Below are 27,991 nucleotides of genomic sequence, written 5' to 3' on the forward strand. Positions count from 1 at the left end.
AGGCTACTAAGTCGCCACTTCAGCGGCTGCTACCATTGGCGAGCACGAATCAAAGATGGCGGCCGATGTCGCCCCGCAATCGGCTGAAGTTGAAGACGATTTTCTGGAGGAAAGTCTTTCCAAACCAATATTTTACTCATCTGAAGTGGAAGAAGCTATATCGCAGGTATCAAAGAGTTGTCGACTGTGTATAAAGTGAAGTGAAGTGAAGTGTATTTTCGATGTGAATGGTGCGGTTTAAACCTAAGCTTATTAAGGCTTAACTGACAAGGGGGACTTTATCACTGTTCACTTTGTTTTGATAATTTACTAAAATAGGCCTAGGTTTCAGAATACCCGGCCCACTTGACATCCACCTTAAAAACCCTGCTTCCGCTTACGATCGATAAAAATAGCTGATAGTTCAATAACAAATTACGAATTAGCCGATCGTAATAATTATTGCAGAATATATCCGATCACTTCGAAGCTGCACTTATTAAACAAAAGTTGGTTACGTGGCTGTGCAGTCATTCTTTTCTAGCAGTTCTTCTTTTTTCGTGTTTTTTAATAAGAACGAGAAATGATAAATTATAATGGCGGTCCTTCGTTGCCGGAGATGACTGTCTTGTGTATGAGTTGAGGCCTATCTCAAACAGGCTCTCACGTGGACAGTCAGACCCGCTCGGGATCTGCAGTAACACCCAAAACTGTTGCATTGAAAAATGCCTAGAGTGGCTGCCAAGTGTCGTCGGTGATCTGCACGCTGATAATTATTTCTTGCTGGCACTCTAGAAGAATGAGAGATAAACATAATTATTGTAAACTCATGACTTCCTGGCCACATGCCAGGTTGGTTTCTTAAGAAACTGTGGTACTGTATCAGTGGGGAGTGAAAACGAATGTTTGATTTATCAACAGAGTTGATAACTTAAGGTAAATTGGCCGCCGTAAAGAGATTTGAGTGCTAATGTTTTAGCGTTAGCACTTCCTCAAAGCGAATCAAGGAATTGTGGGTTGTATGTGTTTAAAATAGTGAGCAGTGAAGCTATGCTATTGGTGGGAGCACAGTTACATGGAGAACAAGAAAGAATAAATTATGAATGTATGTGTAACATGTGTAACATGTATCACATGTGTATACACTGTGGATGAAAGATTAAATAGAAGAAAAGATTCCTGCAGTTATCTATGCATATCATTATTCATATTCATTCATTCTTCACGGGTATATTGTGAACTCAGAACATGACCAGCTCCCAGTTGTTTTGATAGCTCAGTCGGTAGAGCACTGCACCAGCATCGCAAAGGTCATGGGTTCAAATCCCGTTCAAGCCTCAATTTTTTCAGGTTTTTCGCAAAAAGTTTGGTTGCATAGATAACTGGAGGAATCTTTTCTTCTATTTAAGAATAAATTAATTGAATGAAAAGCATTCATTGATTCTTTTGGGATTAAGAGTGCCAATCTGGAAGATTAATTTGATGCAAGTTTTGCTGGTTTCTGTGTTACCATAAAGAAGAGAAATGCCACAGACTGCCATGTGTTTGTAAGAGTGGTTAGTCAGATTAAAGTTTCGAGCAACTGGCTTAAATGCTCCTGGTCATTTCTTTCAATGTCTTGAAGATGTTCGCGAAATTGTTCGCCTAGTCTCCTTCCAGCTGTCTCACCAATGTATAAACGTTTGCATAAAGTGCATTTATGTAATCAAAGAGGTGTATCTAAAACAATAATTGCAACTTCATCCAGCAAAAAAGAATTTAATCACTTCTGTAAATTTGTTTCACCTGGCTTTATAACAAACCTACAGACTCACACAGTTATTTATTATATTCATCTTCTCACCCATCGCAAGTGAAAAACTTTATTCCATATTGTGTGGTTCCAGAAAATATCCATACCCCCACCACGGAGGGAATTGGAAATTCCAGAGGGGTGGGGGGGTCAATGGCCCAGGAAATTCCAGAGAGGAGGAGGGGTGAATGGTTGGATAAGTTTCCAGAGGGTCAACTTCACGTTCATGTCAGACATAAATGTTCAAAATTGTAACTTACCAACTTTGCAACTTCGTAGATCTTTCTTGAAGACATTACTTTGTTTAACTGTTTTAAAGAAACCCTTGTTACATTAAAAACATGTTTCCCTTCTCCGAAAAGCCTTTGTAAGCGAAGTACTCCAACTGAGACAAGAAATCTATGTCTGCGTTACGTGACCCAGTTATTATAAAACTGTTGTTTGTGAATCTTTCTTGCGTAGAAAAATATTGTTCATTGGCAACAATTGAATTTGTATCAATGTTTAAAAGGGAAAATTTTGTATGGCTATAAAGTGAAAGCCCCAATTTTACATGAAACATTGAAATATTTGTTTGTTATTTTTGTATGCTGTGTAGAGTTACGGGCAAAGGTCAATTCCCGGGGTCAATTATAACTAGTTTGTCAAAACTAACCCATGTTAAAACTTATTTTGTCCAAAGTATTTCAACTCAAAGTCCAAAACTTTTAACTGAATTTCTAGGCCAAAATTGAACAAAATAGAGCCAATTCGACATTCTTTTAATGCGTTATTGATTTCATACAAAATTTGCATAAGAACGTGAACATGCTAATTTCGTTTTGCGGCTCCATTTCGTCTGCGGTTTCAAGTTACGATCTGAAAGCTCTATTTGTCTCCCTGCCCTGCTAATGCTTATTTTGTCCATGCTATTCTGATTCAATAGGAAAACTATTGGCTAAAATAACTAGACTGAATGATTACCAGGAGAAAAATCGATTAAGTAGAACTAAAGCGATAATCTTTTTGATCTCCTAAAATTTGCATAGGAACGTAAACATGACATATGCAAATTAAATGAAAACACCCCAATTTTTGCATTGCCGGACTTATTCCAACAATTAAGATTTAAAATCTTCAGCGAAGCTAATGGTAAAGTTTGATGTCAATGACCACAGGTAAATATAAAACACAACAATTATTTCAGTATCAAGAGCTTTTTAGCAAACTCTACCCGTGAAATTAAACGGCGCGCGCGCTCTTCGATAATGCATATTTTGTCCTCGTGTGGGCAGTTCTTGATATTTCTGAAAAGTTCACATCAAACTGATTTTTGAGGCGTTCTTTTAAAATGAAACTTTTCCAGAGGGTGTGGGGGTGTATTCTGTTTTTAAGGAATTTCCGAAGGGGTGGGGGGGTTAAAAAAATACCTCGAAAATGGAAAATCCTGGGGGGTGGGGGGGTCCTATGTGAAATTCCCTCCGTGGTGGGGGTATGGATATTTTCTGGAACCACACATTCTCAATTTCTTACACTTGGATCTTTATGCAGTGGAGACTTTGATTTTTCCAAGAAATCGAATAATTTGAATATGCACAGAGCCATAGAGTATTATGAAACCCATTCTTATTTACTGAGTATTACACTGTATATTTTTTTAAATCAGGTTTTTAAAAGTGATGATCCCTTGGACAGCAAAGATTTTAATCCTGTGGACTATATTAATTCTGTTTTCCCCACTGAGCAGGTTTGTCTTATATCATAATTTTTCACATCCTTTGAAATGGAAATAATTTGTTTAGTTTCCTTTTCTAAGACGTGCAAGTCCCTTGAAACATTTCTTGCCATGGACTGAATATTTTGCTACTTATAATTAAGCAGTACCTACGCTTTGATAATAAAGGCCTTTCTTGTGATTGTGTTTATAAAGGGCCTTTAAGTTTGGTAACACATCTTTTAATATAATTTTATACTCTTTACTTTTCACATTATTAATGAAATGAAATTTCTTGTGAACTTTTTTTTTTAATTTCAAGTCTCTAGCAAATATTGATGAAGTTGTTAACAAGATGAGGCTTAGAATCAGGTAAGAATTAAATCATCAGCAAGTTTTGTTCACTTCAACACCTTATTAGTTATATGATCAGATTTGTTATTATGGATTGGTTAGTGTACTGTATAACACAATGTCTGCAAGTCTCAAACAAGTGTTTTATTTGGGGCTGTAACAGTAACTATACTATGAAAAATAATATATTTATGTGTACATTATATTTGAACTGTGGATGAAAGAATGAATAAGTAAATGACCCACTTACATCACTTAACCTTGACGTGTATGTTGTGAATCCACACGATGGCCAGCTCCCAGTTGGCTTCAGTTAATAGCTCAGTTGGTAAAGCACTGCACCAGTATCGCAGGGGTATTTGGTTAAAATCCCATTCAAGCCTGAAGTTTTTTCAGTCTTTCTTTTAGCAACTACTTAAGGTGGCTTACTACAGTTTTTGTACTATGCGAGCTTTGATATGCGCGTGCACTGCCCAAGGCACATGAAAGCATCAGGCGCGAGCAAAATCACGCGAGCCAGCAGAGGAAATTCACAATTCACTTTATTTCAAAACTCTTGGTATAGTTTGATGACCAGCTCTGTAAGCTTTAATTTGATAGAAAGTTCAGGTATCTACAGTTAAAACCGGACACGCTACATTACTTGGACGCGAGACACCTCAAAAGGTATAGGGTAACCTTAAGTTACATGTAATTGCGATGGTCATTCAATTATTCATCATGTAAATAATATATAAATATATTTTTAATATTTTATTATAAAATAATATAGCTTGGTACACTTGCATACATTCTTTTCAAGAGACAGTATGTGCATGTATAATTTGGCCACTGTACTTCAACCCAAGTTTTTGATTATTTCTTGACATGGTCACATGCTTGTTTCAGATGATAGTTTGTCCCTGGGTTTTCTAGCTATTTTTGCAAAAATTTTGGACTCTATTAATATTAATATTACCGGTATCTTCTTTTTAATTTCAGGGGACTAGATGAAGAAATTCGAACTGTTGTCCGAGGACAAACTAACATTGGTCACGAAGGAAGACAGGTGTGAAGATCTATATTTAAGTAATTAATAATTTTAAGAATTGTAGTGTTGTACTCAGGGTTCGTGTTAAGATTTGCAAAAGGAGGTAATAAATTTGCAGTAGCAGGTGGGCGCCATCTTGTTAATGTCTCCCAGGGAATGATAGGTGCAAGGTGATGGCGGGAAGAATGGAAACCAAACATGGGGGGAACTAGAAGAAAGACAAAAGAAAATGCTCAAACTAAGAGCAATTTCTTTGCAGCCGATTGATTTTCAACATGACACTATATTGTCTGCTGGATGTATTTACATTATTTATGGAAAGGAAATTTCCAAAACAAGGTTTTTTTCAAAAATAACAGTAAATACATTGAATTTTGAAAGCGGTTTTAATAATTTTGGTAACATTTGCGTGAATAGATGGTAAAAACAACCTGTTACCGCCTTTTAACAAGAACCTTGTGTACCTCCATTTTCGTTAACTCTTTAGTAAAGGTACATCATCACTCATTCAATGTGATTTGACCCCTGGTAACGTACATTATTTTAGTTACTGGTAAGAAAATTATTTTTAAAGTTATTGATAGTCAATGAAGTTTTTTTACTTTGTTATCAGGCACTTGATGAAGCTAAAGAGGCAATTCAACAACTATTTGCAAAAATTATTGATATCAAAGAAAAGGCAGATAAATCAGAACAAATGGTAAGCATACACAAGCTTTACCCACACGTGCATCACTTCACCATCTTCAAGCTTTGGTGAATGTGTAGAGGGAGAAGTTGGGGACTCGAGGGGAGGAGGTTCTGAAATAGCTATCCAGGACTGGTGGTGGTGGTAGTAGTAGTAGTTGCTGTAGTAGTTACTGTCAGTAGTAGTACAGGTGTTGGCATCCATCTAGATAGATAGATAATTTTTTAATGTCAAATACACAGGGGGTGGTCTCCCCGTCCCCCGAGCTGCAGGCTCATGATAAAATTGTTTGACAATATAAAAAAAAGCTAATATCGTCAACAGCTACTAATTAAATTAAAAAATAACATCTATCTATAAAGATAATTAAATAGAAATAAATCAGGTCAAAGGCAATTGCTGCATTGACAGCCGATAAAATTTAACTTAGTTAAAAGTGTCCGAAAGGATGATGCATTAGGTGCGTTTTTTACAGCAGATGGCAACTGGTTCCAGATGTACGCATATATGAGCCATGAAGGAATCTACTATTGTATGAAGTTTGTACAACATTTAGACCAAATTGCTTCTAAGATTATATGGTGTAACTCGGGGTTTGAATAAATTGCCAACATAGCCTGGACCATTCTCCTTGAAACATTTTAAAAATATCATCAAAGATTGTTCTACATGTAAGCATCTATGTTCCAATGTATTCATGTCTGCCATCCTAAGAATTGATTCATAATCAGTACTTTCCCCCATGTTCATTATAGTTCATAGACCATAATAGTTCGCTCTCAAGAGACAATAGAGTACATGTACTGCACCATGATTCAGTCTCTTGTTGAGTTGCAGCGTCTTCTGTGGCTAAACATTCCCATCCTAGATTGGCAGGCTCTGTTCCAGTTGCTGCAGAAGAATTTCATGCCTGCCCCCATGGGGGCTGCTACTGCTATCTGCTGTCTGTACTCTCTCCTCTCTTTCCACTGCTCCTCTCCATTTTCCTTGCTTCTCTGGAGACCCACCTTCACAGTCATTCTCCAGCTAATGCGGCCAACGGCTGCAGCCTGCTGGGACAATGTCACCTGCCCTCATGTCTCGCTAACAGATGTCTGTGTAGCGTAGGAGAGGCCTTTCAGCATGTCTGGAGCCAGTGGCTAGCTTGCCATACAGTATGTTTTTGGGGGTTCAGCCTTCCTGCATCCATCTGACATGGCTGAGCCAATGTAATCGATGCTGGGTGAGCAGGGTGAACATACTTGGGATGCTTGACTGGTCAAGGATGTTCTTGTTTAAGATGTGGTCTTGCCATGTGACACCCAAACTTCTTCTGAGGCAGTGCAGGTGAACAGTATTCAGCCTGCATTCTTGGCAGGAGTAGAGGGTCCATGCTTCGCTGCCGCACAGCAGTGTGCTGAGCACGCAGCCTCTATACACCTGCATCTTGGTGTTATTGCAAGGTCAGAATGGGATTGTGCCACGCCCTTTTTACAAGGAGAGCCATTGCTGTTGCTGCTTTGCTGATTCGTTTGTTCAGCTCTGTGTTCAGGGAGAGGTTGCTGGAGATGGTGCATCAGAGGTAGATGAAGACTGTCCTCTACCACCTCAAGGGTGGATTTGCCAACAGAGATGCCTGGGATGCTGCTGACAGCTTGACCCTCAACAGACACTTGAATTTCGTTACTCGATCTTGGTCTTCTTGAGGCTGATGTTCAAGCGAAAGTCTCTGCATGCACGTGAGAAGCAGGTGTAGTTGCTTCATATATGTAACAGAAACCAAAGTTAACACCTTCCCCATAGGCCACTTATATCTCCTGTATGTAGCATGTGTGTCTCTATCCATTTTTCTTTATGTAAACATGCAATGTTTGTCCGGGAATTTTTGGTAAATGGCAAACAGCCATTAAACAATGACTTGTGGTGTAATGCGGAAGCAGCCTTTAATCACCGAACTTCCAATGGCTAACCAAAAGTCTGATGCACAAACTCTTCTTAGACCATTCCTATGTGCCGACCTCTTTGTGTTCACCTTTTATTGGCTTTTAACAGTCACTAGAGTAGAGACAAATTTTTAATAGTAAACCATTTTCACTGTCATTACAACCACTCACTGCCTTTGCTGAATTAAGATATGGGAGGTGAGATTTTGCAAAATAATAGGGACATAAGACAGAGAAAGGAAAGGTAGAATGCGTGGCCGAAGGGGAGGTGGGTGGGTAAAAAACATTCTAAAATCCCAGAACGGCCTAACTTGGCGAAAAGGACCAAAAAGCAGGAATAGATTGCTTAAATAGGCAGATGAAGTCCCATGAGACACGGGTGGCATTGACTCTAATCAAAACATTGAGGCATTACAAACTTGCCAGGGTTGCGCACAGGCTAGTTTCATGGTTATTTAGACAGTGAGATTATGATCACCATTGACCATTGCTCAACGGGGAGGGTGACGTGAGTGAGGTGAGTTGTAAAGAGACCCCCTCCTTGGATTTTTGCAGTGTTACAATATTATGTGGACATTTACTTCTCTGACATTGTAAATAGTCCAATCATTGAGTTTGTTTAAATACACCCATAAAACCTTTTTTATCATTTAATAATATTGAAGACCTCAGAGCATAACTGAGCTAATTGTTAGCTCAGATTCACCGGAGGTTTTTGCATGTGAAAGTTGAACTCCTTCAGGAAATGTTGCTCTAATGTTTTATCCACTGCTTTGCGCTTTGTTTGCAATTAAACACTGTGATCATTGGCAAGATTTCTGTTTTTATCACAAAACGAAGCACAAAACAGTGGATAAAGCATTGGAGTAATGGTTCCTGAAAGAATTCAAGGCCACATACAAAAACTCTGGTGAATCTGAGCTGAAACAACAAAAAGCAATCTGAAAAGTCGTTTAGGTTGTTTATGCTCTGAGTTCTTCAATTTATACCCTAGTTAAATTGTCTATGAAATCCATTACCAGTGAAAACTGACAGACATATAAAAGATTGTCAACAGGTACTGGTAATGTTTCTCTACAGGTGAAAGAAATCACCAGAGATATAAAACAACTGGACAATGCCAAGCGACACCTGACAAGTTCCATTACCACTCTGAATCACCTTCACATGCTGGTGGGTGGGGTGGATACACTGATGTAAGTGACACTTTTCAAGACTTCAACTATAAATTATTATGCGATAGATCTTTATAATTATTTTTTCTGAGTTATACATGTAGTGTGCTGTTGTGAGGCTGGCTAAAAGCACCAAAATTCTCCGTTATGATTTAAACATACTTTTTCTTACTCTCTTTTGTTTTAAAAGTCATGAAAGATGTGTCCAGAAATGCACGCTAATGAGATTCATGAACTGTATGATAGACATCACACGCACAAGGTGTCCCCTAACCTTAATTCTCACTAAAACACGCATAATTCTGTCGATGAAGTGATATGAAAACAACAAAAAGGCCTATTTTATATGAAGTACCCAAATTCAGGGTTAGGCTGCATTTCTGGACATACCAGTAAGCGAAATCTCTGCTTCTATTGTTGTGCAATTGACTATAAGGCCTGTCTACTGTACTTCTTAATTCGGAGTGAAGGCCTCCCTCTGCATCTATCAATAGGCTCCAGGACTTTATGTCTCCTATCTCCAATTTTTTTCCTTCAAAATCACTTTATAATCCCATCATCTTGTTGGAGCCTGACCTCTTACTTTCCAGGTCCTGGCTACTCCCTCTCTCAGTCTCTTGAATCATATAGTAATATCATTCACACTTCCTATTGTTTTTACTTTCTTGCCCCCGATAGCCAACATTTCTGGTATTCTAAGTGTTGCTGACAGTGATAATAACAATGATGATGATCATGATTGTGACGGTGACAGTGATAGTGATGATGTCAATGACTGATGCCAGTGATGATGATGATGATGATGATGATGATTATTATGATAATATGAGCCTTGATCCTGTAATACCCTCATTTTTTGGCGGGGGAGTTAGAGGTTTCAATAAGTTTTTAAAGCAGACGGCAAAAACTGCAAAGTAGGCGGCTAATGGAAATTCAATTTTACTCTAATTTTATTAATCTCGGAGAAAGTAGGCGGCGAATTTAGGTCAATTTGCTTGATATAGATGGCGAATTTCGCCAGTTGCCTGCTCTTATAGAAACCCCTGGGGAGGGGGTGGGGGCAGGGAGAAGTTTATATTTAATAGCATACTTATAGTTTGGATAAATCATGCAGTGTATGAATTATAAAAATTTAATACAAACATTTATACAGTGAACAGAATTTATCACCATTTATATCATTAATAATATTATTTTGATGGGATCAGTGATCCTTCAAATGTAGAATACTTTTTGTCTCCACCGGTTGATTTTTGTTAACAGGAGTTTAACTCGAAAGCGACATTATGGGGAAGCGGCTAATCTCCTACAGGGAGTTGTCAATGTTCTGGAACATTTCAAAAAGTACTTTGGAATTACTCAGATTCGACAGCTGGCTGACAAGTAAGTATTTCTAATCTTGACGATTTTAAAGAACCTTTTTTTTTTTAAAGATCCCTTTATAATTAACAACTTTTAAATTAACTCTGATGGTAAAATATAATTATTATATTTTATTTCCAGGGTTAAACAAATTCAGAATGAACTTGGAACTCAGATCTTAGCAGATTTTGAGGAAGCCTTGTCTGTCAAAGGAGTTAAGGTAAGTGTCTGCTGTTTTCACTTCCAGATGTAGCAGCTGTCCCACTTACAATCATGTAAGTTACTTTAGACTGTATATGACTATGTTTTTATTTGCTTGATCAAATCTTCGTGTTGTTTTCGTATAAAAATAAAAAATACTTCCCTATGAATTTTTCTTTCCCTTCAACTTCCAGTTAAGTACAATGCTGAGATGGTATACAGTCATGTAGGTGTAGACGTGACGTCAATACAGGATCAATGCTACTTTCGCACTTTCTCTATTCCTCAGTTGTTCCGTTGTGAGCATTCAACATTCCCAGTCATAATTTCCTCCACACAGTTTTCTTCCTCCTTACATGAAAAACTACTGAGGAACAGAGAAAAGGCGAAACTGGCAATCCTGTGTTGACATCATAGCCCTACCATCCCCAGTCTCCTGTCTTGCGTGGTATTATATCCATCCCAACCAAAAGTGTTGTGTTTTGTTTGATATGTCTCAAACCTAGAGAACAAAAATTAATCAATAGGGAAATTTTTTTTTTATGTTGATACAAGAACAACATGAAGCCTTGATCAAGCAAATTGTCATTATTTATACACTTTAAGTCAAGCCTCCTCAGGCAAAGTTGGTGCGTAAAAACAGACAACCTGAATATAGTAGATCTCCCTTGCGGAGCTTACACTTGGCTGTTAGCAAACACATCTTGACTAATCTGAACCCAGCTCATGTAAAGACACTACATGGAGGTCCGCAGTTGACATACAATGTACCTTGATCTGCTTAGTCTGGACACTGACCTGATCTCTCTGTAGTTCAGTCTGTTACAGCAATTAAAAAAAAATATGTTTTTAATATGTAATTCACAAAACATGTATTCTTCTGTTAATTGGGTCTCAATTTTTTTAGCCTCCAGCAGGACCTAACTCACAATTGGCTGAAGCATGTCAGGTTGTGAACATCTTGGATCCGAAAGTAAAGTAAGTGCTCTCTCGCAGAAGACTTGCTAAGTATTAATTTCTACTCATGTCTAGATTCATTTTACATGTGTGGAAGACCACCACATTTATGTAAACTAAGGTGCAACTTGAGCTGTTGTGAAAAGAAAGCCTGAAAAGATTTCTGGCTCGAATGGGAATTGAACCCATGTCTTCTGCATTACTGGCAGTTGTGGTGCTCTATTACCGGTAACTAGGTAATCAAGCCAGGGTTCTGGGTCAGGGGGGCTAGTGACGATTACAGTAATCTCTAATGAGGAATACCAACGTCACAAAAGTGGTTTACAGAAGGGTCCTCTAAAATATGGTGATTGGAGACTGGTGACTGGTGATTATGGTATCGCAGAGGTCATGGATTTGATTCCCATTCAAGCCTGAATTTTTTTCAAGCTTTCTTTTCACAACTGTACTGCTCCAGTTGTACATGACTGCTTAAACTGGTCTTCCAGGTATTTAAATCTTTCATCCACAGTTCAAATAATTATACGATATTGCATTATATTCACTGTTAAGTCATATCTGGCGAGCTCACCAAACAGTCTTTTCCCAGGACACTTTCAGTGTTCTTGTTAGGTGAGATAGTTGGGCATAAAATTCACCTGGAATTAAAGTTATAGACTTTAACATAAAGTGTCAAATATTGCTGCATATTTTAATACATGCAAACAAGACTCCCACAAGTCTGCTAGATCTCAGTTGTAAAGCATCCAGACTAGTAAATGGAAAGTCATATTGCGTTCAGCTCCTGTTGGCTGGAGAACTCGGATTTTCTTTCTGGGTCCGCTGTGTTACTGACTCATAATAAAATACTTCCTTCTTGTTTAATCAGCAGTCGTGGAACATGAAGGATATTACGCGGCGGCTTGAAGATATGAATTTTATTTTCGAGTGGAAAAAACAATATTTTATGAACAAAGGTAGAGAGTGAGTAAAATATTGTTTTTAACACATTAGAAATAAAATTCATACTTCAAGCCACTGTGTGATTTTCTTTTTGTTATATACAAAAAAAAAATCACCACAAACATGAAAAAACAGGAAATTTGTCGTCATCAACATCCTCACTAGTAAAAATATGGAACATACGCCAGTCTGGTCCCAGATATACAGAGTAAAATGTTCGTGTCTGTAAAATAAATACCATTACATTTCTTTTGGAGGACATTCTTTCAGTTTTTTATTTTGCAAAAATTGTGAACAAATAAAAACTGCACTCTCAAATATGTGACAGTGGAGTAGTTGTTGATTAGATAGTTGTAAACTATTTAATTTTCTCCATTTTTTTTTCTGTTTGCAGAAACGAGTTGCTCACTTGGTTTGTTAAACTGCAGCTGGCAGAATATCAACAACTGTTCAATGAGACATTTGAAGTAAGTCTTACATACAGTACAAATAGGGGCTAACAAACTGCTTGAAAAAGTCCTTCCAGTAGCATCATGTATGTTTTATTTCTTTTAATCTGGATTTTATTTGAAGGGCCGTCATGTGGGGTGCGTTCAATTGACTTTATTCTGGAATAAAGTTAGTCGATAATAGGGTTTGTCCCATGAACCTAGTTTAATGGTCTTAGCTCCCACAAGTCTCCTGTAGCTCAATGGTTGAGTATCCGAACTAGTAATCGCAAGGTCTTAGGTTCGACTCCTGATAGGAGCACTTAGATTTCCTTTTTCCTAGTATGCCTGTGTCATTCACTGAATAATACATCATTTTCAATAGTTAGTTGGTTCATTGGATAAGAGCTTGGTTTTTTATCAGTTTATTAAAAGTAGCCAAATCTATTGGTTTGTTAATATTTATTGCATGGAAATTTAACTGAAAAGCCTACGGGGAGTGATCAATAAAGTATTTATTTATTTAAAGCATGTCATGGTTGGCATAAGAAATCCCGAATAAGAGGTTTTTGGGGTTACTAGATTACAAAAATGGCTCTTAAATGTCATGAGCAAGAAAAAAAGCTTCCAGCTAAGTCTTTCCAAAGTTACCTTCTCTATCCCCTTCTCTTGTATTCCAGAATACAGTAAATCGAATGCGACCTTTAGCTTGGCTTACTTTTCAGCCACATGTTGCATTGAGCTTCACAACATAACAAACTTGTCGTTTGAGCTAAGTAAAGTGAACCTCTACAACAGTCAGCCAATGTAACATCAGCGCCCCGATCAAAGGTTATCAGCGATACCAGATGTTATGGGTCAACTAAGGCCCTTTTAAATGCAGCTCTATGAGGAATGAACACAGTAATATTGAACAGGAATGTCTGTGTACATGTATGTACCTTTGAACATCACTTTTGGATTTTATGTTCATTTTATCTTAAAATTCAGAAACCAAGTTTGATGTTGCTCAGGTTCTATACAGCTTATCAATTAAGCTGACAATTGATTAATTTTTGTAGTTAGAATAGTCCTGCAAGTGTATGTGGAACCAAAACAACAGCCTGTCTTTCTTCTAGACTAGAAAACAGTCATATTATTTGCATTTTGTTATAAATGCATGTGGTCTTTGAATTACGATGTAATGAAGTGTAAAACACATCATGTGTATGATGTTTTGAGTGCTTCATGACTCACGAGTTTGGATTTAATGAGGAAAAACACCTGTTTTGTCAATTCATCTTGTTCAATTCATGAATCTTGTGCATTCCTTGTGTGCTTAGGTTGTGTGGCTCGATAAAATCGACCGTCGATACTCCTGGCTAAAGAGAGCTCTGGTCAAATTTGATGAAGACTTTCAAGGAACATTTCCCACTGAATGGCACGTGGAGGAGGGAATCAGTGAAGAATTCTGTAAACTAACCAAGTAATGTCACGTTTTTGCTCGACTCTTAGGTTTTTGGAAAGATGGTGATAATTAAGCTGTCCTGACTTACATTTTATACTTCTGATTTGATTTGTAGAAAAGATTTGTCAAAAATCATGGCAGCTAGAGTACAGGAAATTGATGTCAAGCTTCTGCTGTTTGCCATCCAAAGAACAACGACTTTTGAAAATCTGCTTGCTCAGAGATTTGTTCATCATGGTTTTGAGGTAAGGAATGGTTAAGCAGCTTCCAGTAAGTGCTGGTTCACAGTGGGGATGCAATTGGAAGCAGAGTCTGAAATTATCTGAAGCGTAAGGAACCTTCGATTCCAGTGTGAATGAAACAACAGACAGAATTGCAATTGCAAGGATCAGCACGTTTCCTTTATCTTCTGATTCCACTTCTGATTCCGGCCATCAGTGGTATCCATTCTACCCTCCACCCCCTCCCCTTCCCGGCCCCAGGCGCTGCGTTGTTGACCTATCATTGTTGGAGATCGACTAAAAGTTTCTTAATAGTTCTGTCCACGATTGCAGATTTAGATAGCGTTAACATGTTGTCGGTGTAATTAACATATGAAATTAGGTAAATTTATCCCTTCTGATGTTACAGTCAACCCTCTATTACAGGGGAAATGTTCTCACTCTGGTCACACTTTTTGGGGCAACCAGTTTGCAACTTGTATCACAGCAAACTTAAAACCTTTGTTAAATGGCTGCAGCCACCCTTGTGGTGTCCCAGCAAGAGATTTCTGTTATGATTTTCCAAATATTTAAATCAATTAAGGCACTAAGCTACCACTTGCTCATTCACATAGTTGGGTCAAGAGAAAGTCAAAACGTGTAGGTTTACAAGAACACTCGTTCGTACTTGTAAACTTACACGACACGTTTTGAACTTCGTCCTGACCGAACTATCTGCCTCTGGGTCTCCGAGGATGGCTAATTCCCTGTGTGTGGCTGCTTATTAGAGGCGTTATTACTGCCTCATGTCATTGTCTTATGTCCATTTTCGCTCGCAGGATGATGATGACCCAAAAGAGAAAGCTAACAAGGTTTGTTAATTTTCGTTCTTGTTGTTTTTTCCTGTTAAAAGAACTACTAACATTTTTAACTATTATAAACTGGACCATTGTATAATGCAATTCTAGGAATTTGATTGGCTTAGCGGCCGTTATGCCATGCCCGAGAAATAGCGACCATTAAATTGTCTTCTGGTTGTTCTTGCAAGATCTAGCAATATTTCATGAATGCTTTTAATGAAGCAATTATTCCACTTTGTGCTCGTGGAATAATTATTGTTAAGTAGACTAGAAGCCAAGAAGTCCTGCTTTTCTTTAAGGGACAGTTAGACAAGATGTGACACATGCAAGCACTCTGGAAAGCTTCCTGAAAAACAGAATTGAAAAACCAGCCTATTGTGCTTTTAAGATAGTTTTCTTGTTGTTGTTGTTGTTGCTTTGGCTTCGATTTGCCAGTTTTTTTGTATGTAGGACCTCAGTTCCTTTGAGAAACATTGTCTCCAAGGTCTCTTTTGCTTTTTTGCAGTTAATTTTTGGAGTAAAAACCGATGATTATAGGAACGATTTCTATTTTTATCACAAAACGAAGCGCAAAGCAGCGGATAAAACGTCGAGGCAACGTTTTCTGAAGGAACTGAAGTTGTTTAAAAAGAAAAATAGCCAACGCCTCGTTTTTCCAACCCACTTCTTAGCTCCCACGAGTCTCCTGTAGCTCAGTGGTAGAGCATCCGAACAAGTAATCGGATGGTCTTAGGTTCGACTCCGATAGGAACACTCGGATTTTTTTTCCGAGTATGCCTGTGTCACTTACTGAATAATACATCATTCCCGCTTCTCGGTGTTTGGAAATTAGATGAAACACTTCCGCCCTTCCTACTTCAGTTAGAGTAGTATTCTTGGTTTATTTTCATGCCTTCATGACAACTCATATTAACAGTAACATTACAATTCGTTTTGATAAGAGCCTGTGGGAATCAATTCACCCTTTAGCTCTTCCAAATACTTAAGTTAATTTAATTGTTATTTGCGTTTTTTAATTCTGTAGCCTAAACAGTCCAAGTTCCTGGGAATCATTTCAAGATGTTTTGAACCACACCTCCATATCTACATCGAGTCGCAAGATAAGTGAGTACATATCAAACTCTTTATCAGTCGAGTACCTGTAAGATTATAGAGTGCATTGGGTGTCCGCCATGGCAATCATTTGAGTTGCGACCGCCGTTCACTGTTGCACTGATGAAATCAATGGAGATAGCTTAAGGACGGTGCCTACTTTTGTCATTGCGCAAACGTTCTGCGCATCTCGAGATACTCGGGTTTCCTATGGGTGCTTCTTACTAATACAGGGATATTTTTTGCGCGGTTTAAAACTTAGCAGAAAAAGTACAACTCAGCAAGTGCTCTTGGTATCCAAAAAGAAAATTAGGGGTAACCATGCATTTTTCAGAGATAGAAAAGCTACAATTTGGAAAGAAAACAAACAAACATACGTTGCTTTGTAATTTACGGCTTTTTAGAATAATTGTTGCTTAATTATCTCTGAAAAATGCGCGGTTACCCCAAATTTTCTTTTTGGATTTCCATAGCCCTTGCTAAGATCTGCTTTTCCCGCATAGTCATAAACTGCACAAAAAATACTTCGGCATTAATAGGCGCTGTCCTTAATAGTCAGCATACACCAAACAATTGAGGGTGATCTGCCATCGACTTGAGAGCTGCAAAGCGACACTTTAGGGCCCATAATTGTTAGTACCCATTCCCATAATTTCTGGGATCCAGCAACACTTTTGACACAAACTTCGCCGATAATAAAAAAGAAAATGACCTCATGATTACACTTTCTGGACAGATAAAGAGGCGCCAGTAAGTAAAATCAAAGCACTGTGCGAGCAACTCTTGAATTGAACAGGTTGAAAGGATATTTTGGTTTATGTCTAAAGTTATTTGTTTGCTTCTTTGACTTTCATAACCAGAGTATGAGCAGTTTTCGTTCATCAGATAACTCGTTCATTGTGCATGAGCAATTTACGAGTTAATAATGTTAATCAGGAAGGCAGCGTGGTGGAGTGATTTGAGTCGCGGACTCGTAATCCGGAGTACCCAGGGGCCCGTTTTTCGAAAGTCCCGGTAACTTACCGGGCCCGATAAGTATATTTCAAAATCTTATAATTCTATAAACACATTGGCCAAGTACCATGTCTGTAATCACAGTGTAATCGGCGAAACAAACATTTAAAAATATACTTACCGGGCCCGGTAAGTTACGGGACTTTCGAGAAACGGGGCCCAGGTTCGAGTCCCCTCTCTGACCACTAGCTGGATTTGTTCCTGGTACTCCCCTGTTCATTTCCAAGTTAAAACTCTGAAAAATGCATGGTTGCCCCCAATTTTCTTTTTGGATACCAAGAGCACCTGCTAAGTTCTGCTTTCTCTGCACAGTTTTAAGCCGCGCAAAAATATCCCTGTATTAGTAGGGACCACCTATAGGAAACCCGAGTATCTCGAGATGCGCAGAACGTATACGCAGTAGCAAAAGTAGGCACCGTCCTTAAATCTAACAGTGTATAAATGCATTTGCTTTACTTTAATCGCTGTTGTTCACCAGAAACCTCTCAGAGCTGATGGACAGGTTTGTGCAGGATTTCAAGTCCCTGGGTATTCCCATGGTGGAAGGAGATGGCAGTAACGTGGTGTTTCCAAGCGCTGGTGAACTGTTCGTGTTTTACAAGAAATGTATGGTGCAGTGTTCACAGCTCAGTACCGGGTCACCTCTGCTGTCACTCACAGCAGCATTCCAGAAGTTTCTTAGGGAATACGCTTCAAGGGTGCTGAACAACCATCTACCGGTCAAGTGAGTATGAGAGGGGTTTCTTCATAGGCGTTTTATGTGTTTGGGCATAGTTAAAGGGGGAGTGTCATGGGGTTTTGGACTTCTCTTATTTAAAATGGTGAAATAAGACCTTCACCTGGCTACAAAATAATTCTAGAACAATGACAGGAAAGAAATCAACTCAATTCTGGAAAGGAACAACTTGTGATCTCTTCTCTTCTTCTTTTTTCCTAAAATTTTCGTTATAACATGCTGTAAGGTTGGTTTGAACCTCATTATGAAAGCGAGGCTTCGTCCAAAGCTTTTACTATGAAAAGTAGTTTCTTTTGCATATGAATGAAAAGTAAATTTTCATAACGATACGCGAGGCCTCTCTTTCATAATGATGCTCACAGAAACTCGGAAATGGGCTACTAGAAAGGAACTAAAAATAATAGCCAACGATGGTCTTTGAAAGAGCCGCTGACCCATACAAAGACAGAGAACCACAGAAAATTAAAACGAGTAAATTATATCCCCCAAATCCCTTCTTTTGTGCCATAGGAGCACTGGAGGTCTGGCCAGCATCTTGAAGGACTCTGGTGAAGTGAAATTCAGCAAAGAAGAACAAAGTCTGACCTGCTGTATTCTGTGTACAGCGGACTATTGTCTGGAAACTACACAACAGGTACGAGCAGCTCCTGGTACGAGAGGGATGGAGACTGGTTAGCTAAACAGTTAAGCACAGGGCTGAAAATCTCTTTCTCTTTTGTATTTTATTTCATGATTTTTTCACTTCTTGAAGTTACAGCCAAAAACAGTGACAAATAGACTTATTACTGACACCCCAACACCCCCCTGCCCCCCTTTCCAACAATCACACACGTACACCTAACACGACACTCAATGACACTGGTAACAAAAGCGTTAAGAAAGGAATTAAGATTACAACATAAAATTTCTTACTGCCTTTTCACGAATACTGATATAGTGTTCAAGCTGGCTCTAAGTTGCGTAGTCCGTGGACGAAATCCAAATTGCGACTATGGAATTGTTGTTTCGTGTTGTGCTGTTTATTAGCTGTGCAAGGTGATTCGAAATTTTCATGGATGGAACCATAGGAACGGTGACCATTTAGAGGCGGCTGTTGAGGAGAACTTTGTTGTGTTGACTGACTGCCTAACTGACTGACTGACTGACTGACTGACTGACTGACTGACTGACTGACTGACTGACTGACTCACTGACTGACTGACTGACTGACTGACTCACTGACTCACTGACTCACTGACTGACTCACTGACTCACTGACTCTGTTCCTTTGGAGAGTAAGGCGCAATAAAGATTTACTGTTACTGTTACTGTTACTGACTGACTCATTAACTGACTGACTGACTGACTGACTGACTGACAAACTGACTGATTCACTGACTGACTGACTGACTCACTGACTGACTGACTCACTGACTCAGTGTCCGTCTCAGACTAGAAAGAGGGAGCGAGTGAGGGAAGGATTAATGGGCGGATTGTTCAACGTTCTCACAAAATCATTCAAAAATAAATTTCACGGTAAACTGTTTTGTTTGCTTGTCATTCACAGTTGGAGGAGAAATTAAAAGAAAAAGTTGATCCTGAGTTGGCGGAGAAAATTAATCTCAGTGGAGAACAAGACGTATTTCACAGGTAACTTTTCTTTTACCTCTGAGACTGTAGGGACTAACCATAACATTAACTGACAACAGATTTCGTTCTCCTCCAATTTTAACGTACGAAATCAAATCATTTGCGGAAATAGAAACCTCAGCGTCTCTGTTCATTCGATTAACCATTTACTTTCATTAAAATACATTCATTCCTACAATAAAAATACATTCTTATAGCGCTAAAACTATAAAAATATTCTAAAGCTTAGCACCCTTGTACAACAGAAAAGTTAAAAGTTAAAATTATCAAATTAAAAATAATTCAAAAACAGTTAAGTTTCATACACTTTCGAAGATAGCTTTTAGATGTCTCTATGATTGAACTGGATTTTCCCGGTTTTTGCTCATGTCTCTGATCCCCTGCCTTTTCTAAGGTAGTTGTGACAACCAAAGTCATTTTAGTCTTCATTTTCTTTTTGTGTGTATATGTAGTGTCATATCAAACTGTATTCAGCTTCTTGTACAAGACTTGGAGAACGCCTGTGATGCTCCGCTAACAGCGTTGATAAAGGTATAGTGTTCGTTATCAATTGATGATTTTGAAGCCTTTCCTACAGTGTAGCTTACCCACATAACGTACAGGCAATCCTCGGAGCTTGTGAATGCCCTTCTAAGTTAGAGGTTAAACGGCTTTAGGGTCCCTTCAGCCCTGTAACCCTATCTCGACAGGAACTCTGTGCGTTTTCTTGTGTACGCTCTGATTAGCCCCATTGTCGGCGGTATCTGTCACTATAAATAAGTCTATATGTTCGGAAAGTTGTCCTCTCGTACCCAGCGTCCTCAGGCACTTTGGCCAGCGGTTTGTCACCACAAAGGACTGCGGAACTTGAATTTTATTTCTGCGGTATAGGAATGCAAGCTGTCCGGGGCAGCCAATCCAAACATTCAATTTTTTTTTTCGGATTCCCTAGTCTCTACTGGCAACCAACCGCTGGCCAAAGAGCTTGAGGAGTCTGGGTACGAGATTGGTGACGTAGCTGGTGTAGTGGTTATTCGACATCCTTTTACTCAGAAAGGGTGGAGTTTGAATACGGGAGGTGTTGTAAGTTTTGATTAAAGGCAGTCGCAGCTCTATGGACTAGAGGGCTTTTTAAGCTGCCTTAGTGCATATACTTTGTCCCTTTTTAGGTTAACTGGCAGAGTGTAGAAGCCGTAGGAGACGAGAGTTCATACGTGACAGCAAAAAAGCCAATCCAAAAATTTCGTTTTTTTTGGAAATTCCCCCAGAGACTCTACTAGCGACCAACCGCTAGCCAAAGAGCTTGGGGACTCTGGGTACGAGATTGATGACGTAGATGGTGTAATTGATATTCGACATCCTTTCACTCAGGAAGTCCTGAGTTTGAATACGGGACGTGTTTGTCAGTTTTGTTAAAAGGCACTCACCGCTCTATGGCTTTGTATGCCGGCTTAGTGCACGTACTTTGTTCTTTTTAGGTTAACTGGCAGAGTGTAGAAGCCGTTGGGGACGAGAGTTCATACGTGACTGCTATTACAAATCACATCAAAGGAACCGTACCTCTCATACGGGAGTACCTGTCTTCAGCCAGAAAATATTTCACTCAGTTCTGCGTCAAATTCGTAAAGTAAGTCCGAGTGTTACGTAACAAATCGACGGCAATTTGCTATGGTCTATACTCCTTTATTTAAGAAGCTGAATTCTACACGTATTTTGATTGGTTCTTACTTATGATCTATTCGAGGACAGACGCATAGATGACGTCACCATTAACAACTTTTGCTTCTTTATTAAATAAAATAAATAGATTCTATGTTGCCGTACGTCTGTTCAGTAATATATCACAGAAGACGTCAAAATGTGGTAAGAACATCAGTGACACAGTCGGCTGCGCCTCGTGTGCCACTTTTTTGTTCTTGCCACATTTTGACGTCATCTGTGATCTATCACTGAACAAACGCACGGCAACATGGAATTTATTTGTTAAATAGGGCATAAAATGTTCAAAACTCAAGTGGAACCACGAGCTGCAGGCGAGTGGTTTCACTGCCAAGTTGAAAAAATTGGCCAATTTTTTTCAAGTTCTTCTTGTGTATTTTAAAGAAATTGCTAAAAACTGATTTACAGGTTATTCTTCATTCGAGAAATCAGTTAATATTTTCCTCCCAGCACTGTACGAACAATTTCATGTTAGAGAAAAGGTGCTATGTTAAATATTTGAGTAGATTTGATCAAAATACTACAAAATCTTCGTGACCGTTTCCCTTTAAGATACTGGGGCCATTCACGAAACCCTCTGAAGTTAAGATGTATTGTAAGTATTATTTCATAACAATACCCTATGGTCATTATAACAACAGACTATTGTTAGAGCGGTATCCAGTTGAGTGTCGTAAAAACCAAAACTAAAGTAATTACTCTGGCCAATCGCAACAGATGTAAACAACACAACGAGCCAATCAGAATTTGAAGCAAATACATGTAATTAGCGCCAAGCGCGGGAAAATGCGTGCGGCCAAAACACGATTGGTTTTGGTTTGGATTCCCATTGGTTGAGAAAGTGGCGCGAGTTTTCCCAGCCAATCACAGCGCGTAGTAAAGCAAAACCAAAGCAAACGCGAAATTGCTTTTGACACTCAATTGAAAACCGCTGTAAGAAACAATTGGCGTCAGGATTAATTCGTAGCGTTTTTGAAACATAAAAAGAAACACTTGTCTTTTCAAGATGCTCAGTACAAAGTGCTCTAGATTGCAACAGAACTGAGCGTGGTTTGTATTTTTTCCCCAGCTCTTTTATTCCGCGTTTTATCAGCAATTTGTACAAATGTAAACCAATCAGCACAGTTGGAGCCGAGCAGGTAACTTAAATATATAGAATTTTTCTGTTAGAAGCACTTGAATATTGTATGATTCTCATTTTGAGAAATATTTCGTGGAGGTCATATTTAACTCATATTGTTATTAGTCTGCTGAGGTATAATTAGAAAATAATTGAGAATGATGTATTGTTGACACATGCATACTTGGAAAGAAATCTGAGTGCTCCAATCAGTAGTCGAACCTAAGACTTTTCCGATTACTAGTTCGGATGCTCTACCGCTGAGCTACAGGAGACTCGTGGGAGCTAAGGCCATTAAACTAGGTTCACGAAAAATAGATAAAATAGAAAAATAAATGTTGAAATAAAACAATACTTGTTCTAACTTTATGGTGTTTTTTTACAGGTTATTCTGTATTTTCATCCGCAAAAGCTACATTATGAGGAGTGGGCTTCTACAGAAACCATGGGGGAGGGATGGTGGGATTGTTTGATCGGGGGGCACGAGATTTTACAAATGGCGTTAGAAGTCAGATGTGAAGGCAAAGTGGTTTTATATGAGTCAGAAATAATAAATGCACTGTTTATCGGCCTTAATCCCCCACCCCCACCCCACCCCCCAGTCCGATCCCACAATTCCTCTCTCGCACCAGTCTCTCCAAAGTTGTTCGAGTGGGAAATTCTTTTGTTCAGGAAAGTGTGCATGCATGTAGTTTCAAGAGAGTTGAGTCTTCTCACAATCGTATATTTTACTTTTTAGCTACCAGGTGACAGGGGAAATCTTCTTGTGTTAAATGTATTCGTCTTTTTTCTTCTTTTTCTCTAGCTTTTACTAGACACTCACTCACTTAAGACAATGCTGTTGAATCTTCCCTCGATTGGCTCCAAAGTTCAGAGAAAACCTCCGGCAAGGTAAACGCGTTCAGCGTGCGTTAGCCAATCAGAGTAAGCAAGCTATTTTTCAGCCAATCAGAAAGCAAAACCGAAACCCATTTTGAGTACGATTTCCCGCCATTTCACCGGCTACACAGGTATTTTTTTTGGGGGGGGGGGGGGAGGGGAAAGGGGGAATTCCTTTCGGTTATTGTATTAGAGGGTCAGTTTCTATAGAAACTGTGGTGCTGTGTCGGTGAGGGAGGGGAAACAAATGTTTGGTTTTATCAGTGAGCAGAGTTAATTAGGTAATTTGGCCACCGTAAAGAGATTCGACTGCTGACGTTTCGAGCGTTAGTCCTCTTCAGAGCGAATCCAATAGACCCTTCTCCAAAATGTCGGTCGAAAATCCAAATAAGTTAAAATTAAAAACGTATACCAGCACTAGAAAGAGCACTTTTACTTCAGTGACCCTGCAAAGTTTCAGCATATCAGGTGTAATATCAACTGAGAAAATGTAAGTTGAAAACTTGAATGAAAAATTTACAGGCGTTTGTATGACTGGGGGTATGACGTATACCCCCAGTTATACAAACGTCTGTAAATTTGTCAAATTTCATCTTACATTTCCTAAGCTGATATAACACCTATTATGCTGAACCTTTGCGAGGTTACCAAAGTAAAGGTGCTCTTTCCAGTGCTAGTATCAGTTTTTCATTCAGTTCAATTTTAACTCACTCAAATCTGTTGCCGCCATTTTGGAGAAGGGTCTATTGTATTAGTTGTGTTTGTTTTGATAAGCCAAATGTTTTGACATTTTAAGGAGAAATAATTACCAGGAGAGGGTTTATCGTGCCTAAACTTCGGTTTTCATCGGTCTCTCTTCTACGTTTGTTTTCATTTTTCCAAGTTTCGTGTCTGTGTAGTGCCTTCATGGCACTGAATTTCCTTTGTAAAAATTGGCTTTGTTATGGTTCTGTTTAGTGTTGTCGTAACACTGAGGCGTTCTCAGTTTTAACCTTAAAAAAAAACTCTCCATTATCCATCTCCATTATCCATTGTCCCTTCTTCCTCACTGATGGTAGGTTTTCTCCTGTTTTCAGTTATACTAAAGTTGTCGCGAAAGGAATGAAAAAAGCAGAAATGATCTTAAAGGTATCTACATCATTCAGTAATTTAGAGATTATTTTTGCTCTTATTTTTCTTTGACCTCAGCAAACTAGCAAACTTTACCACTCAACAAATAATAAGAGGTTGCACTTCATCCACAGACTCAAAAGTCAGAGCCACCTTGTAAAGCATAATAAACAGCACCACAGGAAAGTACTGCTCAGTTGCTTTCATTTGAATGGTCACACTTTAGGATTTCGTCCACAGACTCAAACGCTAGAACCACCTTGTACAGCATAATAAACAGCAGCACAGGAAAGTTCTGCTCAGAAGCTTTCATTTGAATGGTCACACTTTAGGATTTCATACACAGACTCAAATGTTAGAAAGATCTTGTACAGCATAATAAACGGCACCACAGGAAAGTACTACACAATAACTTGTATTTGAATGGTCACAGTTACGTTCAGTTCGTGAGTTAGCACCTGGTCTTCTGAATCGGAATACCTGTTTTTGAGGAAAAATTGCTAATTTTGCTTTCTCGTGGTATTGGACTCTTGACATTGAGTCTCAAATAATTTTGTTTTCTTTGTCAGGTGGTCATGTCACCGCATGATCCTGTTGTGGGATTTGTAGACAATTACATCAAGCTGATGGAAGATACGGACACATGGAACTTTCAAAAACTGCTCGACATGAAGGTTAGACAGGAGTTGCATAAAATCAAGAGAGGATGAAGGTAAGAGAGGTAATCCCCCATATAGGCCCTATTCCCATCGTAATCCCTCTGAAGTTATTTTTAGATCTCCTGCGAGATCCAGTGTCCCAAGAGGGTTAGGTGATAGCCAATCATATATCCTGAATTTTACCCGCGTTGACAGCTGAGCCGATTCCCACGCAATGCTACGCGTCTTTCGCGAATTGATCTCAAAACAAAATGGCGGAACATGTGGACGAATGCGAGTTTAAAGTGGCTGTATTTGGACAACGCAGATTGGAAAAGAATCGCTCCGCATGATTTGTTTTAGAGCCCAGCTGTGCAGAAATTTTGCAAGAATATTACAATACAATTAGCTGGCGAAAATTTAAGCCGTGATTGAACAGGCAAATACAAACATCTAAACCTAGGTACGAATTTTGACATTTTTATCGCAGTGAGTACAAAATCCCTTAGCTTCAGTCATTCAAATCTACCATCTTTTACTTTCTAATCACGTATGTAGTTAAGAGATTCGTTGGAAGAAACGCGAGAAACAAATCTTTTTTCCTGCAAGAGTGTTACATTTAGCTGTCGAAACATTGAAAGCCGCGATTGAACAGACGAGTAGAAACATCACAACCTCCGGCACGAATTTTGATATTTTTATCTCAGTGAGTTCAAAATCCGATTGGTCATTGAAATCTACATTCCATTAGCTTTCTAATTGTACGTGTAGTTAAGAGATTCGTTGGAACATACGCGAGAAACAAATCTTTTTTTATGCAAGAGTGTTACATTTTAATTGCTGTCGAAACAGTGAAAGCCGCGATTGCACAGACGAGTATAAACATCACAACCTCGGCACGAATTTTGATATTTTTATCGCAGTGAGTACAAAATTTCTTCAGTCATTGAAATTTACGTTCTATTTTCTTTTTTTAAAATCACGTATGTAGTTAGGAGATTCGTTGGAGGAAACGCGAGAAACAAATCTTTTTTTCATGCAAGAGTATTACATTTAGCTGTCAAAACATTGAAACCCGCGATTGAACAGACGAGTATAAACATCACAACCTCGGCACGAATTTTGATATTTTTATCTCACTGAGTGCAAATCCCTTTGGTCATTGAAATCTACATTCCATTAGCTCTCTAATCACGCATGTAGCCAAGAGATTTTTTAAAAGAAAGGCGAGAAACAAATCTTAGCTTTATTTTTGCAAGAGTGTTACATTATATTTGAATTAAGGCCGCGATTGAACAGACGAGCATAAACATCTCAACCGCGGCACGACAAACATTCAAATCTACATTCTATTAGCTTTCAAATCACGTTTATTACTAAGAGATTCGTTGCAAGTAACGCGAGAAACTATTTCTTTTATGGAAGTGTATGATTGTGATTAGCCGTTGTAAAATTAACAACGGTGAAAGACACGTAACGCGCGAGGTAACATTATCCGCGAAAAATTCGATACCCTCTAAAAATAACTTCAGAGGGATTACGATGGGGATAGGGCCTATATGGGGGATTACCTCTCTTACCTTCATCCTCTCTTGATAAAATTTAACGTCGGGCGCGACTGCTTACGTCACACGTCAGGATATTGGTTAAGGTCCCACTTGGGCTTCTTTTTACTGTAGTAAAATTGAGTTTACTATAGTAAAGACAATTTTTAGTGTGACCGGCTTTTTGCACCTTTAATACTACAGTAAATGTAGTCTGTCGCGATAGCAACGGCGGCAGGATGAAAGCAAAGTTTACCTTAGTAAAACGACCTGAAAAAGCGTGTTTGTCGCGCGTTTATAGACGCCGCCGTTACACCTTGAAACTTGTGTGCGACGGCGCTGCGAAACAAGTTTCAGCAGGCGTTGCACCGTGTAACATGGTCAGTTTCGTGAAAAATTTTCGGACTTTCGTTGCGAGACAAGAAAGTAAAACTGCTTTCTACTACTCGGCCTTTCCCGCACTGGCCACCGTTTAGTCCGGCGACTTTGGACTGGAATTCGGCGCTCGGCATTTGATGTAAGTTTTCGTTTGTTTTGTAGAGTTGCCGGGGTTAAGTTAAAAGCCTCTTCAGCCTTTAGATTGCGCCAAAGCAGGGAATTTCTTTCGTTTGACGATATGTTTTCCCACTCTCGTTCCCCAGGGTCTAAAGCGCAGCGAGCAGCATAGCATGCTGGATGTTTTCCGCTCCCGTCACCCCTCCCCTGCGGCAAGCAATGTGACTGGAGAACCCACCACCGTTGAATCCCATGCCACGACCGAGCAGGAGTCGAGTAGAATTAAGAAGCTTGAGAGACTCATCAAAAAACCTTTCTAGCCGTAATGTGACACGGCTGGCCTCGCCCTCGGCCGCAAGGGGCGGAACGCGCCCGGGATCGACGAGAAGAAGGCGGCTTTATTCACCGGCTGTGGGAACTTAAGTAAACTGATAATTTAATAAACGCAGATCAAAGAAATATTACCCACTATTATATGCTGTGCCTTTTAAGCATGGTTTTGTCCATGCGTTTCAATGTTAAGATGGTTTTATCCATCTACATTCAGTTGACTTTGCGAGACAGGAATTCGACTCTTTGCCTGCTTTCTCCCCGAGGCGCATGATGTGGCAACGCGTGATTCGGGGGGCGGGCTGGTTCAAAGTACGAAACTTGATAGGGCATGGGTTTTGTTGCATTTTATTTGAGCTGGCTCTGTTGCTGGTTTCATATAAAACTGCTACACCGTGCTGACGAGTTCCAATAAGAAAGAAACAGCTGTCTACGGTTGCAGCCCTGTTTTGTCGGTTTCTGTCGGGTTGTTGTCTCGCAAAGTCAACTCTTTCACGTAGTATCAGCCTTGCAGTTTGTGTTACCCACTATTGCATTCCGTGTAATTAGTTGGTAAGGTAAGGTAAGGTATAAGACTTTATTTTGAGAGGGTAACGTAACAGTAACTAAAATTACTGACAAACTTGTGACCCTCTAAAATGAGCAAAAATACAAATTAAATCAAATAAAAAACCTA

General features: G+C 39.1%; 1 protein-coding gene across 1 annotated transcript; it reads left to right on the top strand.

Annotated features, from left to right (window-relative positions):
- Positions 1 to 15: 15 nt before the first annotated feature.
- On the top strand, positions 16 to 27,991 carry LOC146479612 (vacuolar protein sorting-associated protein 53 homolog). The gene is made up of 24 exons (XM_085110468.1): positions 16 to 166; positions 3,417 to 3,497; positions 3,787 to 3,836; positions 4,800 to 4,866; positions 5,462 to 5,548; positions 8,539 to 8,654; positions 9,897 to 10,016; positions 10,137 to 10,215; positions 11,104 to 11,174; positions 12,490 to 12,562; positions 13,846 to 13,988; positions 14,086 to 14,215; positions 15,010 to 15,042; positions 16,055 to 16,134; positions 17,615 to 17,860; positions 18,383 to 18,506; positions 19,419 to 19,501; positions 19,954 to 20,032; positions 20,959 to 21,107; positions 22,269 to 22,338; positions 23,125 to 23,210; positions 24,275 to 24,326; positions 24,878 to 24,982; positions 27,132 to 27,991. Exons 1-24 carry the CDS (start codon positions 56 to 58, stop codon positions 27,303 to 27,305), a joined length of 2,409 nt encoding a protein of 802 aa, XP_084966594.1. The 5' UTR covers positions 16 to 55; the 3' UTR covers positions 27,306 to 27,991.

Source organism: Pavona decussata, unplaced genomic scaffold (genome assembly GCF_977016875.1).
Source record: "Pavona decussata unplaced genomic scaffold, jaPavDecu1.1 SCAFFOLD_58, whole genome shotgun sequence".
Lineage (NCBI taxonomy): Eukaryota > Metazoa > Cnidaria > Anthozoa > Scleractinia > Agariciidae > Pavona > Pavona decussata.